This window comes from Crinia signifera, chromosome 3 (genome assembly GCF_055691185.1).
Source record: "Crinia signifera chromosome 3, ASM5569118v1, whole genome shotgun sequence".
NCBI classification, from domain to species: Eukaryota; Metazoa; Chordata; class Amphibia; order Anura; family Myobatrachidae; genus Crinia; species Crinia signifera.
In genome coordinates, this window is record NC_139219.1 from 312,412,090 (window position 1) to 312,431,785 (window position 19,696).

Genomic DNA, 19,696 nt, shown 5'->3' on the forward strand with positions numbered 1-19,696 from the left:
CTGACCAATGATCAGGTCAATCATCTATATGTATTACTTTAACCAAGACTATCAGTAATCAATGTACATCTTACTCTTAACGGTTGATTTTACAATATCACGTAAGAATACTAGCAATCAATACATATCACATTTCTAACGATCGCACTGCAGTATCCATGGTAACCATGGAATAATAAACAATTCAATAGGTAACCATCAGAGTGTCATTTTCCCTCCCCTTTCCCTTGACTGATGGTCTCCCTGTCCAATCATGATTCACTTCCGTGACTTGGTCAGATATACCGTCCAAAAGTCCAAATGATTAAGTAATCCAAAGATGTTCTGGTTATACATATAACTGTACCTGACACCCAGTACATATTCCAAGCAATAAACAGTCCTGCTACTTTCCAACAGAGATCTCATCTATAAGCAGTAAACGAAACATACTATCTAGTACGATATGCATTCCCTGACTGACAACCGGGGCAACCAATGAACGCATAGCACATTACCATATGCATGACTCCACAGGTACTTAAGGAGCTCGCAGGTACCACCCAGGTTGGTCCTGACGAAGCTCATTAGCGAAGCGTACGCCGACCGTACACTTCGTGGGCTATCCCCACTCCCCTACCCCCATTGAAATGTACTAATTTTGATCTGTCTAGTTTAAAAATTGATTGATTACATTACCGAGCGGGCGCATCGACACACAGCCCGTCGGCTGAAGGGCGCACAATAGTATTGCAAGTGTCACCCAGTCCTCCTTATTGTGAGACGGCGTGTAACCATCAAGCACGCCGCGCTCCAGGGACTGTGGTTCTCACACTGTGAATCTTGTATCCAGCCAGCGTGTAGTGATCACCGCCGCTACTGGTATATTCAGTAAACAGGCGTATGATCTCAACATACTGAGCATATTATGATCTTCTAGTCCCGTCCTATGAGAGACAACTTGTCCTAATTATAAATACGTGAAAGTCTAGGGACTATGATCTATTTTCATTTGATACATGCTACTAATGTTAAGTGATTACTACCACTACTGATGCACTTAATTAGTATGAGACTAATTACTATTGAAACGCTCGTTTATAGCGTGTGAACGCCACACACCAAGCGATTACTGACTTCTCTGAATATGAGCACTGTTCGCGCTGCCAAAAACACTGTTTAAGGTGCAAAATAACAGTTAATAAATATAAGAATAAATATATCAGTGAATACTTTGGACGGCTACCAGTGTCCCTCACGAAAAAAGGGGGCAGGCATTGGTTATCTGAAATTATACTCTTAAAACGCCGCCATACACACTGTACCTTCTAAAACCAATTGGTACTGGTACTCTGACAATTTATTCACAAATTGTCCAGTCGACGTAATAAGCACAAGATTTTGAGCAATCATTGATATACAATCCTGTTACATAGTGAGATAACGTGTCCTATAAATAGACACGCTACACTCCAGGGATTGTATTTTCACTGACACATCTTGTTATTCAGTCCTGTTATATCGTGAGACAACGTGTCGTATAAATTGACACGCTATACTCCAGGGACTGTATTAATTTTATCACTGGTATATTTGGCTATGCTACAGTGATTATTTCTATACGTACACACGATTAACGTGAGATTAGAGGTTACCGACACGCTCATGTAGACACGTTAATACTACATACTGAGCCCGTGTCGATATTCCCAAAACACTAGCACTGTTCAACCTTGCCTAATTATTCTCTGGCATAAACTAGCGCCACTAAACCTAATATCTAATGGCACACCAGTGACCAATTAGAACAAACTACCAGTGCCCTCCAATACAAGCACTGGATATCTGGGAATTATACCCTTGAAGTCGTCGCACAACACTATATCTTAAATTAATTGTCATACCTGCCCGAAACAGCCAACCTTAACTTGTACCTACTTTCCCCTATGAATGGGGTAATCTATAATGTGTGTCCAATGCCCGCCGCATACATATAAATAATTCAATATAGTAACTGACAGAGTACGTACTTTGATACTAGTGGGAATCGAAAATTAGGAGTGTGGGACCCCACGCAGCAAGGATAATTTATATCCTTTTTTAAACGTATTTGTATGTCATTTGTGTTCTGTGTCTTTTATATTTCGCTATAATTTTAACCCATAATAATAAAGGTTAGATTTTAATAGACTCTTTATTTGGTGCACCGCATAGTGACATTTCTTTCTGTCCAAAAATTATATATGTAACTTTTCGATGTCCAGTGGTAGCACACCCTCACATGTCATACGAACTTAATCACTAAGATACCTATTGAGGGGCCAAACTTTTTGACTCATATTCACTCTTTCCTGTGCGATTACCATCCTTTCCTTCTAAATAAGTAAGTAAGGACCCCTGCTAATAGGGAGGAGCTGGTGAGACAGTGAGGACCCCTGCTAATAGGGAGGAGCTGGTGAGACAGTGAGGACCCCTGCTAATAGAGATGAGCTGGTGAGATAGGGAGGACCCCTGCTAATGGAGATGAGCTGGTGAGATAGGGAGGACCCCTGTTTATAGAGATGAGCTGGTGAGATAGGGAGAACCCCTGCTAATAGAGAGGAGCCGGTGAGACAGCGAGGACCCCAGCTAATAGGGAGGAGCTGGTGAGTAAGGGAGGACCCCTGCTAATAGAGATGAGCTGGTGAGATAGGGAGGACCCCTGCTAATAGAGAGGAGATGGTGAGATAGGTGATAGATAGATATGATGGCCAATGATATACTAACAACCTCTTATTATATATTATATTGTAATATGCATTTGCACCCTCTCTCTCTGAGATAGAGAGGAGCCGGTGAGATAGTGAGGACCCCTGCTAATAGAGAGGCAAAGCAAAAGGTTGACATGATGTTTTTTTATTTTTTGGGTGTCTATGCTGACAAATATGGACACGGTATATGTGTACAAGCAGTACACATATAGTGTGTACACATGCTTTGGCATGGTGCCTTCCTGTGCTCAGCACACTAATATATTCCCCCTCCATGTCCACTGATATAGTAACGGAAAAAATCTCATGTTGACCTTTTGCTTCTTTTGACCGATTTGTTTATGTTGACCTAATGCATTTCTTCCTTTTTGGTGTGTCAAACTTTGGCTTGTCGACCAATAGTGGCCTAATGACTGCCTTTTTACTGTTGACCATATGACCCCATCCTGGTGAAAAGGAGGAGCTGGTGAGATAGGGAGGACCCCAGCTAATAGAGAGGAGCTGGTGAGATAGGGAGGACCCCAGCTAATAGAGAGGAGCCGGTGAGATAGGGGGGACCCCAGCTCATAGAGAGGAGCCGGTGAGATAGGGGGGACCCCAGCTAATAGAGAGGAGCTGGTGAGATAGGGAGGACCCCAGCTAATAGAGAGGAGCCGGTGAGATAGGGAGGGCCCCCAGCTAATAGAGAGGAGCCGGTGAGATAGGGAGGACCCCCAGCTAATGTAGAGGAGCTGATGAGATAGGGAGGACCCCAGCTAATAGAGATGAGCCGGTGAGATAGGGAGGACCCCCAGCTAATAGAGAGGAGCTGGTGAGATAGGGAGGAACCCAGCTAATAGAGATGAGCTGGTGAGATAGGAGGGACCCCAGCTAATAGAGAGGAGCCGGTGAGATAGGGAGGACCCCGAGCTAATGTAGAGGAGCTGCTGAGATAGGGAGGACCCCAGCTAATAGAGAAGAGCTGGTGAGATAGGGAAGACCCCAGCTAATAGAGAGGAGCTGGTGAGATAGGGAGGACCCTAGCTAATAGAGAGGAGCCGGTGAGATAGGGAAGGACCCCAGCTAATAGAGAGGAGCCGTGAGATAAGGAGGACCCCAGCTAATAGAGAGGAGCCGTGAGATAAGGAGGACCCCAGCTTATAGAGAGGAGCCGTGAGATAAGGAGGACCCTAGCTAATAGAGAGGAGCCATGAGATAAGGAGGACCCCAGCAAATAGAGAGAAGCCATGAGATAAGGAGGACTCCAGCTAATAGAGAGGAGCCGGTGAGATAGGGAGGACCCCATCTAATAGAGAGGAGCCGGTGAGATAGGGAGGACCCCCAGCTAATATAGAGGAGCTGGTGAGATAGGGAGGACCCCAGCTAATAGATAGGAGCCGGTGAGATAGGGAGGACCCCCAGCTAATATAAAGGATCTGGTGAGATAGGGAGGACCCCAGCTAATAGAGAGGAGCCGGTGAGATAGGGAGGACCCCCAGCTAATATAGAGGAGCTGGTGATATAGGAAGGACCCCCAGCTAACAGAGAGGAGCTGGTGAGATAGGGGGACCCTAGCTAACAGAGAGGAGACGTGAGATAGGGAAGGACCCCAGCTAATAGAGAGTAGCCGTGAGATAAGGAAGACCCCAGCTAATAGAGAGGAGCCGTGAGATAAGGAGGACCTCAGCTTATAGAGAGGAGCCGTTAGATAAGGAGGACCCTAGCTAATAGAGAGGAGCCATAAGATAGGGAGGACCCCAGCTAATAGAGAGGAGCCGGTGAGATAGGGAGGACCCCCAGCTAATATAGAGGAGCTGGTGATATAGGAAGGACCCCCAGCTAATAGAGAAGAGCTGGTGAGATAGGGAGGACCCCAGCTAACAGAGAGGAGCTGGTGAGATAGGGGGGACCCTAGCTAATAGAGAGGAGCCGTGAGATAGGGAAGGACCCCAGCTAATAGAGAGTAGCCGTGAGATAAGGAAGACCCCAGCTAATAGAGAGGAGCCATAAGATAAGGAGGACCCCAGCTAATATAGAGGAGCCTTTGAGATAGGGAGGACCCCAGCTAATAGAGAGGAGCTGGTGAGATAGGGAAGATCCCAGCTAATAGAGAGGAGCTGGTGAGATAGGGAGGACCCCAGCTAATAGAGAGGAGCTGGTGAGATAGGGAGGACCCCAGCTAATAGAGAGGAGCCGTTGAGATAGGGAGGACCCCAGCTAATAGAGAGGAGCCGTTGAGATAGGGAGGACCCCAGCTAATAGAGAGGAGCTGGTGAGATAGGGAGGACCCCAGCTAATAGAGAGGAGCCGTTGAGATAGGGAGGACCCCAGCTAATAGAGAGGAGCTGGTGAGATAGGGAGGACCCTAGCTAATAGAGAGGAGCCATGAGATAAGGAGGACCCCAGCAAATAGAGAGAAACCATGAGATAAGGAGGACCCCAGCTAATAGAGAGGAGCTGAAGAGATAGGGAGGACCCCAGCTAATATAGAGGAGCCGGTGAGATAGGGAGGACCCCCAGCTAATATAGAGGAGCTGGTGAGATAGGGAGGACCCCAGCTAATAGAGAGGAGCTGGTGAGATAGGGAGGACCCCAGCTAATAGAGAGGAGCTGGTGAGTAAGGTCTAATAATAAAGCAGAAAAAGTAAGAAAGGGAAGATGTCATAAGGCTACAGCCTACCAGATCACTAAGATACCGGTGACCTCACAGGACCATGATGTACCAATGATGTCACGAATTTCCCATTTCAACAGCAGCGGGTTTTGCCATGTTAATGATTGCCTCTCTAAATCTGCAGCTTAGATTGCTTAAATCGCACTGCTTCACAGAACTCTGACACTATTACATACACCCCCCCATATCTGCTAACATAGGTGCTGCTTGTACAATGTTCTTAATCGGTTAATTGCTTTACTAATGTGATGTCACAATACATTATCGTATATTTTTAATTCATCTTAGAATAAAAATGTCACCATCACGTTTGTCATTTGTGCGTGTGTTGCGCAGTGTAATGGACGTTTGTACAAGGCCATTGATAAGCATTTGATGTTATGTTTGTCCCCCCTAGGGTACAGCGTTTATGAGCGACTATGACCCATCTGAGTACGATCCTTTCACTAATCGCCGCAACAAGCACTACGGCCGGGTAAGAGAAGCCTGTCGGAGAGATTTATCACACCTTGACAGAAATAAAGTGGAGCGGCACTTTTCTTTTTTTCAAATAACATTTATACCCTTTCCACACAAAAAAGCCAATTACCGGGTCAAGCAGTTCTTCCTGGTGATTTGCCATTCAACAAGGGTCCTTTTTGTGTGTGAAAGGGTCAACCGGGTCGTAAATCCTGGGTCTCTGACCCACAAATTTACCAGGGTCGTGACTCAGAATTTTTGACCTGGGTTGATCTTTTCACAAAGAAGAAATACCCGTGTTACTCAGCAAATTACCAGGTAGGAATTTCTAACCTGGTAATTAGCTTTTCTATGTAAAGGGGGGGGGGAGGGGTGTAAGGCTGGAACCGGCCAAATCACCCGGCAATGAAAATGCCAGGTAAAAGCTGGGATTTTCAGACATTTCTGTCTGAAAGTGGTATAAGAAGCTGATTGGTTACTACTTGCAACATCTTGACTTAATCTTTCTAGAAGGTTGATCAGACTAAGTGCCATTCCGTCACACAGAGGAAATAGATGTGCAATGGTGCATTATATGCTCATGGGTGGGTTATAGTGTTATTTTGTCACCACAAATGGTGGATTATTACATTTCTGTACTGGGCAGGTTTTTACCCCATCACTGCATGACCCTCTTCATCAGTGGAATGAGGAGCAGACTGAGGAGAAGAAGATAATCCTGCTCTGTCAGACAGGTACCATGACATATTTTGATCTGGCTTTAGCTGTATTAGAAGGCAGGCTCACAGGATAGTCAAGACACTGACAGTGCTGGAAGGCAGGCTCACAGCATAGACACAACACTGAGAGTGCTGGAAGGCAGGCTCATAGGATAAACATGACACACTGACCGTGCTGGAAGGCAGGCTCAAAGGATAGACAAGACACTGACATTGCTGGAAGGCAGGCTCATAGGATAGACAAGACACTGACCGTGCTGGAAGGCAGGCTCAAAGGATAGACAAGACACTGACATTGCTGGAAGGCAGGCTCATAGGATAGACAAGACACTGACAGTGCTAGAAGGCAGGCTCATAGGATAGACAAGACACACTGACATTGCTGGAAGGCAGGCTCATAGGATAGACAAGACACTGACAGTGCTGGAAGGCAGGCTCATAGGATAGCCAAGTCACTGACAGTGCTGGAAGCAGGGGTGTAGTGACGGTGAGGCGATGGAGGGTGAGCTCCAGGCGCCGAAGATTAGCAGGGCACCCGTCAGCACACTCCCTGTCTGCCGGTCCACCCTCCGGATGCCACCCGCGGATGGCAAAGGGTAGAAAGGAGATGGCAGTGGAAGAGAAAGGAAATGGTTTTCAAGCTGCCGGTGCAACATGATAGACAAGCCACTGACAGGGCTGTAAGGCAGGCTCACAATATAGACAAGACATACTGACAGTGCTGAAAGGCAGGCTCACAGTATAGACAAGACACACTGACAGTGCTGAAAGGCAGGCTCACAGGATAGACATGACATGGGGAATCGGTACATCTGTCAGACCACACTTAGGTCTACAGTCATTAGGTCGACCACACTAGGTAGACTGGCAGGAAGGTCGACCTGACTTAAGGTCGACATGGGCCAAGGTCGACATGACTTAAGGTCGAATTTGCATAAAGGTTGACATGAGGAAGGTCGACTGGTCATAAGGTCGACATGGGTTTTTCACTGTTTTTTTACCCGAATGTCGACACAGTCGACATGGACACAGTTGGCAATGAGAATCGGACCCTCGCATCGCTCGCAATGCTTCGGGCACGGTGCCTCGCTGCGCTCGCCACAGCTTTAATAACCTCCTCCACGCCCTAGTGGATGGTAGGGCATGAAATACCGCCTGTCGGCACATGTCGGCTCAAAAAACAGTGAAAAACACATGTAGACCTTATGACCAGTCGACCTTCCTCATGTCGACATTTATGCAAATTCGACCTTAAGTCATGTCGACCTTGGCCCATGTCGACCTTAAGTCAGGTCGACCTTCCTGCCAGTCGACCTAGTGGGGTCGACCTAATGACTGTAGACCTAAGTTCATTCTAATAGATGACCGCTTCCCTGACATGGACAGTGCTGGAAGGCATGCTGACAGAATAGACAAGACACTGACAGTGCTGTAGGGGAGTAGTAGTAAAACAAGGCAGTTCGGGCTGCTCTTTGCTGCTTTCAGCAACTGTGAAAGACATACTGTAGGACGTACTCCACAGGGCAGGACTGCAGAATAAATCATGTGAGCTGACAATTCTGCATGGTGCCGAGTTTTTCCTTCTTTTTGTTTGTTGAATGCAGGCCGGATATTTTCTGCAAAGGAAATAAATGAAATGAAACTACCGCAGGTTCCACTGGGTCGTCAGACAATGGATGGACTTCAATGGTTGAAGACTCCATTTGGGTACATAGAGAGTGAAACCAGGCAGAAGAGCAGGTGAGCTTCCTACCGGATACTATAGGGTGTATATAGCCTCTGGTGTGTATAGCATGCATTTCTAATGGTGAAGAACTGGAATAAATAAGTGTAATGCACCTGTGTCCAGTGTCACCACAACCAGTACTGCAGTTACTAGCACGCCGTGGTGGTAGGGGTCCAGAGTTCAGATCCCTGTGTGCTCGGATTTGTGTGTTCCCACGGTATATAAACCTGAATTGAATGTCTCTACCTTCGCCATGTTTCTCTTTGGGATACAAATAGGTGACCATAGAAAAGGGGGTATTTGAGCTTCTTAGTTCCCCCTGACCCTGGTAAAATCCAGAGAACTCTACTGAAAGGGCCACATTAAGTTGGAAGTGCCACCATTTTTTGGGCTGTCATGACATAATCTTTGTGTATATGACAAGTCATTATTTTGTATGACTAGGGTAACATCTCCTATATAATAGCCCAGATCTGTTATCTGTGGCTGTGTGTATAACGCTGGGTGGAGTCAGAGTGACAGATCGGGGCTATCAGCCCAGCACTTGCCGAGATCGCCCCTCCCCAATCTCTCATCAGGAAAACAGCATCGCTCAGAAACTTGCAAGTGATAAAGCAGTGTAAGTAAGTAAGCATCACCTGCAGAGGTGTAACTAGAACTCTTAGGGCCCCCATAGCAAAATTTTACTATGGGCCACACCTGCACGTGTAACTCCACCAACCGCAGTATCCCTGCACCTGCCCCGAACCTGCCACCCTCCCCCACCCACGTTACCCTTGCACCCGACAGTCACCCAACCACGCTACCACCACACCCACCGCAACACCACAGCATCCGCCCCTCCCTCACTGGCAGTACACTCACAACTCACCGGCCTCTCCCACATCCATGCCCAGACCCCCGTCAACCCCCTACCCCTCCGCCCCTTCAACACCCCGCCCCCGAAAATCTCCCACCCCACTACAGCACCCCACATCTGCTCCACCCCTCCCCCACCAACATGCGACTCCCCGCATCTGCAACTACACCACCCGCAGCACACCTGCACCCAACCCTCCCACAGCACCACGGACACCCTCCCCCAACTGCGGCAACCCCGCACCTTCCACTTCCCCACCCGTGGTACTAATGCACCCATATACGGAACCACAGCACCCGGACCTCCTCAACCCGCAGTACCCCATCACCCTCCCACAGCAACACCACACCACCCCTGCAGCAGGGATTCCTCCGTATAATACGAACCATATTTCTTGCAATAAAGGCATTCACAGGTTAAGGGGGCGGAGCCCCTGAAGATAGTGCGAAGAGTGCCCGTAGGGCGCGATGAATCACCTAATGCATTCATAACTATCAAGTCTCAGTGTTATACTGCCCTAACTAACTACAAATATTGCACATAATTACACATTAAAACATTGATACAGATTGCACACATCATTTACTAGTCTATGTTATCTATTAAAAATAAAGTGGATGGAGATATAGTACCAGCCAATCAGCTTCTGTAATTTTCAAACATTTTGTAAACAAGTCAGTTGGGAGCTGATTGGCTGGTACTTTATTTCCATCTACTTTATCTCTCTACTAGGCTTAGGAAATAGACTCCCTAGTTTGCATCCAAAATATTCCCCACACCGTATTATCACTTTGCTGACAAACAAAATGGCTCCATTTACTTAGATCAGGCATGTCCAAACTGCGGCCCTCCAGCTGTTGTGAAACTACACATCCCAGCATGCCTTGCCATAGTTTTAGCATTCCCTAAAAGCAAAGCTTTGGCAAGGCATGATCGGAACACCTGGAGGGCCACAGTTTGGACATGCCTGACTTATGCCCCTTTCAGACCGCACTTTAAAAACGGTATAGTGCCGTTTTTTTACCGTTTTAAAACGGTAATGTGTGCGGTCTGAAAGGTGCAGGACCACTTAACCGGTTAGAAAAAACCGTTTTTTCTAACCGGTTAAAATGCAGGGTCCTACCCGTTTCAGAACCGGTATTTTAGGCTCAAAATCGGTTCTGAAATGGTATTTAGGACCCAGCCAATGAGCTGGGTCCTAAATTCAGCACAGTGAATACTTAATGAGCGCTCATTAAGTATTCACAGCACTGGAGCCCCCCCCGCGCGTGTCGACACCCCCCGCGCGCGTGTCGACGCGCCCCCCCCCCCCCCCCGTGTCGACTTACCCCGTGCCGGTATCTCCGTTGTGGTTCCCGGCACTGCAGCTCAGTATGCTCGGAAAGCACTTATGAAAAAAGTGTCTTTCAGAAAATGGCTGCCCCCATACGAAAGACAGTTTTTTTAAACAGGGTTTCCTATGGGGCAGCCATTTTCTAGAAGACACTTTTTTCATAAGTGCTTTCCGAGCATACTGAGCTGCAGTGCCGGGATCCACAACGGAGGTACCGGCACGGGGTAAGTCGACACGGGGGGGGGGGGGGGGGGGGGCGCCGACACGCGGTGGGGTGGGGGCGTCGACATGCGCGGGGGGCGTCGACATGCGCGGGGGGCGTCGACATGCTCTCGGTCGACACGCGCGAGGGGGGGGGGGGGAGCTGCACGGAGGGGAGGGCTGAAGGCTGCACTGGCTTTGACCCTGTATTTGGAAAGTTTCCAAAAACGGGTCTGCCAGTGTCAAAAAATCGGCACTTAAACGGTAATATACCGTTTAAGTGCTGCGGTGTGAAAGGGGTTTTATCTGGCAGACCCGTTTTTGGAAACGTTTCCAAATACAGGGTCAAAGCCAGAGATGCGGTCTGAAAGCAGCATTAGATGTTTCTAACTCTTCAGGCTACAGTGGAGCCCCTGGGAGATTTATCAAAACTTGGCACCAGGGGTATGGACAAACATATTTGTGCCTGGCCATGATCCACTATAAATGCCTGGGTTGCCTTCTATGCTGCTCCACCCACAGAAAGGGGAAGTGGTGGCATTGCCTTGGGGGAGGGGGGGGGGGGTGTCTGTGTCTTCATCAGCCCAGGCGGTTTTTCTGCCTTATCTTCTTCTTGGTGCAACTGGGCTTGATAAATCTCAATACTGGATCACGGTGAGCGTCACTTAATTATGCACAAATGAAGTCATAACCAATTGCTAGATAAATACCTTCTAAAGTGGACCTGTCCCCTACACACAGTGGAAGCAGCCATTTTTTAATTAAGGTGCACGAGAATGTAGCCAATCACTACATCATGAATAGGTGTTCCCCAATATGCCTCAGTGATATCATTGGCTCCTATCACATTGAGAGGCTGCATAAAGATATGGTACACAACATGGCCGCCTTGCTTTGCATCATTGCAGGTCCACTCTAAGCATTGGTTGGTGCTTATGACGAGCTTTGGTTCACTGATGTGTTACAGGAGGAGAGTAAGAGGATCATGTAACCAAGGGACTCTGGATTTCAAAGTCTGGACAGACACCAAATGCCCACCTGACATTTCCAGGACAGAACTGATGACCTCTCGTAAGAAGAAGTTTCCGGAGATATTATCATCAACTTTCCCAGGATATTCTAAACAAAAGGGTCACGAGCAAGCAGCTAACATGGTCACTGTATGAAGAGCAGATTCAACCAGCGTATTTCCATCATTAGTAGGACAATGAGGTAGATAGTGTTTGTGGTATATTGTTCTGGTATCCAATAAATAGGTGGGTAGATTCTCGTATCCCCGGTGGGGAATGTAAATGTTCTGTAAAACTGAGAATTTATTTCAAGATTAGCTTACTGTCGTTCAGAGCCCTACATGACCAGGGCCTGAGGTAAGTGAAGCAGCTTCTGGTCCCTCACTACACAGCACAATTACGGCAAATCTGTAGAAGAAGGACTATTAGCAGTAACTAGAATCTCCCTGTAGCCATCTGGGGGTTGAGCTTTCGGTTTTGCAGCTCTGACTCCATGGAACTGGCACAGTTAGAGAGGCCTCCACTCTAGAATCCTTCAAAACCTCAAGACTCACCTAAAAAAAAGACCACAACCCAATGGTTAGTTCTCTTTTATGTTGAGCTTACTTTGTATTTTGGGTTCTTAAATGGAAAACACTTTGAGCCCTTTTCTGGGAAAAAAAGGGATTTTTGTAAGAACTTACCGTTCGAATCCCTTTCTCTGATATGGTCCTGGTGACACAGCTCAACACTGGGATGTAGGAGGGTCCGAAGGAGCCAGGCACCTATCCTAAAGCTTTAGAGGGTAGGCTCCTCCCCTACTGCATCCCTGGACTCTTCAGTTCAACTTTCAAAGCCACTGGAATACATTAACTCAGTACAAACGCCTGCACATATTATATGCACATTTTATAACAGAAACTGTTAACTTTTAACCATTTTAACATGAACATCATGAAATTCTGGCATACTTACTGAGCGTAAGGGAGGGATCGCTGTGTCACCAGGACCATATCAGAGAAAGGGATTCGAACGGTAAGTTCTTACAAAAATCCCTTTTTCTCTTTCAATGGTCCTGGTGACACAGCTCAACACTGGGACGTTCCAGAGCCGGTCCTTTGGGAGGGTACGCTCAGGTCTGCAGCTCTCAGCACTGCTCGCCCGAATGATGCGTCCTCCGACGCGAACTCATGGAATCTATAGAATTTGGCAAATGTGTGAACAGATGACCAAGTGGCAGCTCTGCAAACCTGCTCCGCTGTGGCCCCATGTCGGACCGCCCAAGAGGTAGCAACTGACCTGGTGGTATGCGCATTAATTCTGGCCGGTACAGGCCTACCCACTTTGGTGTATGCAAAAGCTATCACAGATCGCAACCACCTAGCAATGGTCTGCTTAGATGCAGGCCAACCAATTTTATGTACGTCATACAATACCAATAAAGTGTCAGTCTTTCTAACACTCTTCACTCTGTCCACATATATGCGTAAGGCACGCACAACATCCAAAGTCTTCAACTTGTCCCTTTTCTTGGAACCCTCTGGGGGTTGAAACACAGGTAGAACTATCTCCTGATTTAAATGGAAGGCAGAGACTACCTTCGGTAAAAATTGCGGCACTGTTCTCAGAACAGCCCTGTCATCGTGAAAGATTAAGAAGGGAGATTTGCATGACAAGGCTCCCAACTCAGACACCCTCTTAGCAGATGCTACTGCTAACAAAAACACTAACTTCCACGTGAGAAACTTAAAGTCAGCCGACCTCAAAGGCTCAAAAGGTGCCTTCTGAAGGCAATCCAAAACCAGTGACAGGTCCCAAGGTGCTACTGGTTGCTTGTAAGGGGGTTTCAGTTTGGATACCCCTTGTAAAAAAGTTTGAATCTCCGGTAAAATGGCAATTCTTTTTTGAAAATAGATGGACAAGGCCGAAATCTGCACCTTCAACGACTGAAGACTTAGGCCCGAAGAAAATCCATCTTGTAAAAAATCCAACATTTTTGATAATTTGAAGTGAGATGTGTGAGCTTTTTGCCTCTCACACCATCTAATATAAGTCTTCCAGACTCTATAATAATTTGCAGAAGAAACAGCCTTTCTGGCTTTTATCATAGTCTGCACTACTGCGTCAGAAAATCCTTTCTTTTTCAAAATGGCGGTTTCAATAACCAAGCCGTCAAAATCAATCGATCGGAATCCAGATGATTGAATGGGCCTTGTCTTAACAGGTCTGGTCTCAGAGGTAGACGCCATGAATCCACTGATAACCTCTGAAGCCTCGAATACCAAGACCTCCTTGGCCAATCTGGGGCCACAAGGATCACCGGGACCTTCTGGTCCTGTACCCTCTTTAACAGTCTTGCTAACATCGGAATAGGAGGGAATGCATAAAGAAGATCTCCCTGCCAATGGGTAGTCATGGCATCCACTGCCTCTGCTAGCGGATCTCTCGTTCTGGCATAGAACCTGGGCACCTGATGGTTGAACCTGGATGCCATTAGGTCCAAATCCGGAGTTCCCCACATTGCAGTGATCTGGTGAAACACCTGAGGGTGTAGGCTCCATTCTCCTTCCTTGAGCTCCTCCCTGCTCAGGAAGTCTGCTTCTATATTCTCCACTCCTGGAATGAATATAGCCGATACTGCAGGAACATTCTGTTCCGCCCATAGAAAGATTCTGGACACCTCCCACATGGCCAATCTGCTGCGTGTACCTCCCTGGTGATTCAGATACGCCACAGCTGTGGCATTGTCGGTCTGAATCCTCAAGGGGGAGTTCCTTAACCTGTCTCCCGCCAAGGAAATCACTTTCCAGACAGCTCTCAGCTCCAAGATGTTTATTGGCAACGCTGATTCCTCTGCCGTCCACAGGCCCTGCAGCCTGAGATCCAGGGCTACTGCCCCCCAGCCCCTGAGACTGGCATCGGTAGTTACTATCAACCAGTCCCAGGTCTGTAATGACCGACCCCACTGAAGGGAATCTACCTCTGTCCACCATTTCAAGGAGTCCCGAGTGTCTGCGGACAGCACTATCAACTCCGTCTTCATGGTCAAAGTGTTTCCTGACCAGGCTGACAAAATGTTCCATTGGAATACTCGAGAGTGGAACCTGGCAAATTGAAGCGTTTCGAATGACGCCACCATTTTCCCCAGGAGTTTGAGGCACCTCCATACTGACAAGCTCGGAGCACTGAGGATCTCCTGAACTAGATTGACCAGGTCCCTGGCCTTTATCTCCGGGAGGAATACCCGATGGAGATGGGTATCCAGTATGACTCCCAAGAACTGGATCCTCTGTGATGGTACCAACTGAGATTTTTGTAAGTTTAAAATCCAGCCGTGAGCCTGCAAAAAACTGATGGCCTCTTTTAAATGACTTTGAAGCAGTGTTGCTGATTCTGCTTTGAACAGGAGATCGTCCAAATAGGGTATTACTGTGATTCCCCTGAGCCTCAGCACTGCCGCCATCACAGACATTATTTTTGTAAATACCCTTGGCGCGGTTGCTAGGCCAAAGGGTAACGCCCGGAACTGTAAATGCAGGTCTCCTATGGCAAATCTCAACAGCATCTGATGTTCCGGGTGAATGGGAACGTGCAGATATGCGTCCTGGACATCCATGGACGCCAGAAATTCTCCCTGGTCCAGACTCAGGAGTACAGTTCTCAAAGACTCCATTTTGAAATGGTCTACCCAAAGGTGAACATTTAAGGACTTCAAATTTAGTATTGGTCTGAAAGACCCGTCTGGTTTGGGCACCAGGAACAGCGTGGAGTAAAATCCTTTCTTCCACTCTGCCCTGGGAACCGGGACTACCACCCCTTTTTCCAAAAGGGAATGAGCCGCTCTCATAAGAGCTGTGCGCAGGAGCGCCTGCTTTGGTATGGGTGTGGGGATGAACCTCTTTGGAGGCCGCCCTCTGAAAGGGATTTTGTAACCCTGGGTAATAATCTCTAAGACCCAGGTATCCTGGTCTAGAGAAGCCCAAGCGTCTCTGAAGTGTGTAAGACGCCCCCCCACCTTTATCCCTGCCGGGCTGATCCCTTGGCAGTCATGCGGAGGGTTTTTCCTCTCCTTTAGAGGCAGGCTTCTTATTGAAAGAGCCAAACTTGGACCTTTGGGATTTGCCCCTGGAGTTCTGGAACTTTCCCCTGAACGATTGTCCCCGAAAGGACGCACCACCTCTAGGGGAGGGCCGAAAGGACGGCCTAAAAGCAGCAAATCTGGATGACTGCTTTGTTGAGGAGGCCGGCAGAAACGTACTCTTGCCGCCTGTGGCTTGTTTTATAATCTCCTCAAGCTCAGAACCAAAAAGTAACTTTCCCTTGAAAGCTAACATTTCTAAGGCCTTTTTGGACTCATTGTCCGCTTCCCAGGCCTTAAGCCAGAGTACCCTCCTGGCATTTATGGAGACTGTGGATACTCTGGTAGCCATTTTAAGAGCTTCCTCCTCTGCTTCCACCGCATATTCTGCAGCGGCCTTAATCTTTTCTGCTACCAGCAAAGCACCGTGGTCAGCCTGCAGCATGGTGCATAGCTCACCAGCCCACTCTATAATGGCCTTAGAGACCCAGGCTGAAGCAATAAGGGGACGCAGGGTAAACCCCACCCCTTCAAAAATAGCCTTGAGGTTTCCCTCTAGCTTTTTATCCACAGCATCTTTAAAAGCTGCACCACCCTGTACAGGTAATACCGTAGCTTTTGATAAGCGTGCCACAGAAGCATCCACAACAGGCACCTTTTCCCAGAGTTCAGAATGAGACTCCGGCATGGGGTACAGACTAAGGAATCTTTTAGGCATCTGTAGCCTCTTATCTGGGGTTTTCCAAGCCCCTTCCAATAGTTCCTGTAACCCCTCATCTGAGGGAAAAGTAACAGCCTCCTTTCGCTGTCGCTTAAAAACACCCTTAACAGGGGTCTTATCCTCAACAGACAGTTTTAACGCCTGTTTTACAGCCACAATAAGATCCTCTATACCAGCAGCAGAGGTCTCTTCAAAATCATCACCCTGGTCCCAGGGTGTGTCAGTATACTCTCCTTCCTCTTCCTCTAACACATTAGGCATAGCATAAGACCTTTTAGGGGTCCCTGTAACCTCATCCATTTTGTCCAGTATTTCACTGAATCTGTTGATCCCCTTAGCAGTATCCTGCATCACCTGAATAAGTGCAGGATCTGCCTGGGTAAGAGGTAAGGAGCCAGACGACTGCTGAGATGATGGCATAGGTCTCTGTGATTCTACCAGCACATCACTCTGCCTGTCCAGAAGCTGCACCAAAGCGTTTACCGACCTGCCTAGGGCACTGGCCCACGCAGGTTCACTCTGCTCTCCCCTATGGTGTTCACTGCCCATGGGTCTCACATCAGCGCAAGTAATACATAAGCCCCCCTTGGCCATCTGCTCAGGGACAAACTTTTGTGTGCAAACATTGCACGCGCTCAGTGCACTAAGGACTCCCTCCCCCAAAACCACAGCCTGATGCTCAGACATGATGCAAGTGAAGCGTATATATATATATCTCAATATACACAGTGCAAACAATTGTACAAGCGTTTATACAAAGTCAATGCACCCAATCACTTAGCTGTCTGTAGGTTTCAACTGCGGGGAAGCGATGCCCAGGAAATCCAAGTCACTCTGCCAGGATCAATAAGCCAGCTCAGCTCCGCTGCAAGCGTTCTGAAAGGCGCCAAAGTCAGAGTGAAGGAAGAGACCAAAGTCCCTGCTGCTGCGGGGTCCGTGACCTTTTGGCGCCAACCACCCCCAGCTAGCCGCTCCTTAGGTAGGATTTCCTTGTTCCAGTATCTCCCCCTCAAATGGGGACCACTTGGAACATGCCTGTCACAGCGCTGCTGTCCTCTCAGTCAGGAGCTCAGCGTGTAAGCTCCGCATAAAATGGCCGCCGCCATCACGGAGCGCCTGTCCCCCATGATCCCCACCTAAACGTGGAGCCGGTTTCAGGCTACTCCGGAGCCCAGGCAGCCTCTTAATAGAGGCTGTAAGCGCAGCACAGGGAGACCAGACAGAGTCTACCCTGTGCACAGAGAGCTGACAGGACGCGCTTCTGTCAGCTCCTGCTGCGCTAGCAGTGTGAGGATTCACTATGAAAATCCTCACACTGTGCCTACCTAGCTAGGGTAATAGTTAATAAAATAATAAAAATCCCCTAACTACTCTAATTCTTCGGCTGCTCCTGCAGCCCTTTAGAATAGCACCCACTCCAGTGGGCACCTAACACGAACTGAAGAGTCCAGGGATGCAGTAGGGGAGGAGCCTACCCTCTAAAGCTTTAGGATAGGTGCCTGGCTCCTTCGGACCCTCCTACATCCCAGTGTTGAGCTGTGTCACCAGGACCATTGAAAGAGAAAATGCTATACAACTATAAATATTATTGTGATCAAATCCTGATAGTTACTTAACAGAGATATGGAGAGATACTCTCTGCCCTTCGGTGTTTAAAGCCAAGGCAGCATATATACTAAGGGGGTATGCAATTGAATCCCATCTGTCGTTATGCGGTTGATTTGACTGCAAACAGGCCAGGATCACAGCTGTCGGCGGGGATCAACAGCCGTGATCCCAGATTGCATACCCCCCTAAATGTGTTTTTTTTTCAAAAATACTCAAAAAAAAAAAAAGAAATGGCCGATAAGTAGTTTTAAAACTTTACAGTATTTTTCACATTCCTCTACTCCATCTCCGCTGAGTTCCTCTCTCGTTGTGATATACTCCCAGCTCTGCTTGTTCAGTGTAGTTGCTTTATCTTAAATAAAGCCCATTTATTCTGAAGCGGTGTACGGTAGAGGTTCTATTGTGAACATAGTTTGCACTGTACAAACTTGATGCAATCAAGTAATATCTTATAGCAGTCTCTTCCACTTGCAGTTCCCCTATGACTTTCTATAATAGGCAGTTTAAAATTGTGGGCTTTTGGGACTTGGTGTCCGAGCAGGAAGCCATAATACCGGTGTTTCTCAGGTGATATCCATGAGCCTGGTGCAACATTGAACACATATTCAATGTTGCACCAGGCTCATGGAGACCGCCTGAGAAACACCGGTATTTACAGATCAGATATTTACACCGGTTTACAGATCAGGGTCATGGACATTTCGGTCTCCACGTGCGACTGGTGAGGGATAACTGGGCTGTAATGGCACAGTCTCATGTATGGAAAAGTCCATTGAGAGCATTTTGACACAACTGCAGGCTATCAAGGATCAAGTAGATCCTGGACAATTAAGCACTAGACCCAAAATCTTATTGACAAGCAGAGCTGGGCCAAAACATCTCACTGGGAGAATGTTCTCTGTATCTGGAGGTACTCACTCTGCTGGTGGAGCCAGAGGTCGCTCTCTCAGCCTACCAATACAACAAAAGTGCTCACACTCTATTCATGGTACAGGGATCAGCTGGAGTCTCTGGTGGATGCCAAGGCAGTTCTGTGGCACTTCCGGTTAGTATCTTTCCACCACTGCCAATACTCCCTTGTTGAGTTCTAATAAGAGCCTAGAGGACAAATATCCCAGTGATTCCAATTTCCAATTTTTTAGATGTGCTCTCCAGGTCCCGATAACCTCTAGGAGAAGACCTTCTTTGTAAATGTCCTCTTTGGCATCAGTCAGTTAGCTTTAAACATGTAGTTGTTGAAGCCAACATCTTCAGAGATAAAAGTTTTCTACATACTTTGTAAAGAGGCCGGCAAGACCGGTTGGGATTTTGCTCAACTGCTTTTTACTTGTCCCGTTATTCTCTCCTGCAGGCATGATTAGATTATGGCCCCCAACCGGGTAGATTTACAAAAGCATTTAAAAGAGACAAGTGTTTGGTGTTATCCAATCAGATTCTGTCGATCGTTTTCTAGAATGAAAAAGACAAATCATGATTGGTTGTTATGGACACAACAAGCTTTAGACCAGTGGTTCTCAACCTCTGTCCTCAGGACCCCCAACAGTGCACATTTTCCAGGTCTCCACACAGAATTGAAGGTGAAATAATTAGCTCCACCTGTGATCTTTTAAAATGCGTTAAT

The 19,696-nt window shown here is 47.5% G+C and overlaps 1 protein-coding gene across 2 annotated transcripts in view; it reads left to right on the top strand.

Annotated features, from left to right (window-relative positions):
* FAM228B (family with sequence similarity 228 member B) overlaps nt 1-19,696 on the top strand; it is a 59,122-nt gene that overhangs the window by 19,311 nt on the left and 20,115 nt on the right. The window contains exons 5-8 of one of the 2 annotated variants that reach the window (XM_083178641.1): nt 5,780-5,857; nt 6,488-6,575; nt 8,165-8,300; nt 11,647-12,398. In XM_083178641.1, coding sequence (XP_083034767.1) covers nt 5,780-5,857; nt 6,488-6,575; nt 8,165-8,300; nt 11,647-11,845 — 501 coding nt within the window. In that variant the 3' untranslated portion in view covers nt 11,846-12,398. Of the gene's footprint in view, nt 1-5,779; nt 5,858-6,487; nt 6,576-8,164; nt 8,301-11,646; nt 12,399-19,696 lie in introns of those variants that run through there. The other variant, XM_083178642.1, reaches the window with a different exon arrangement.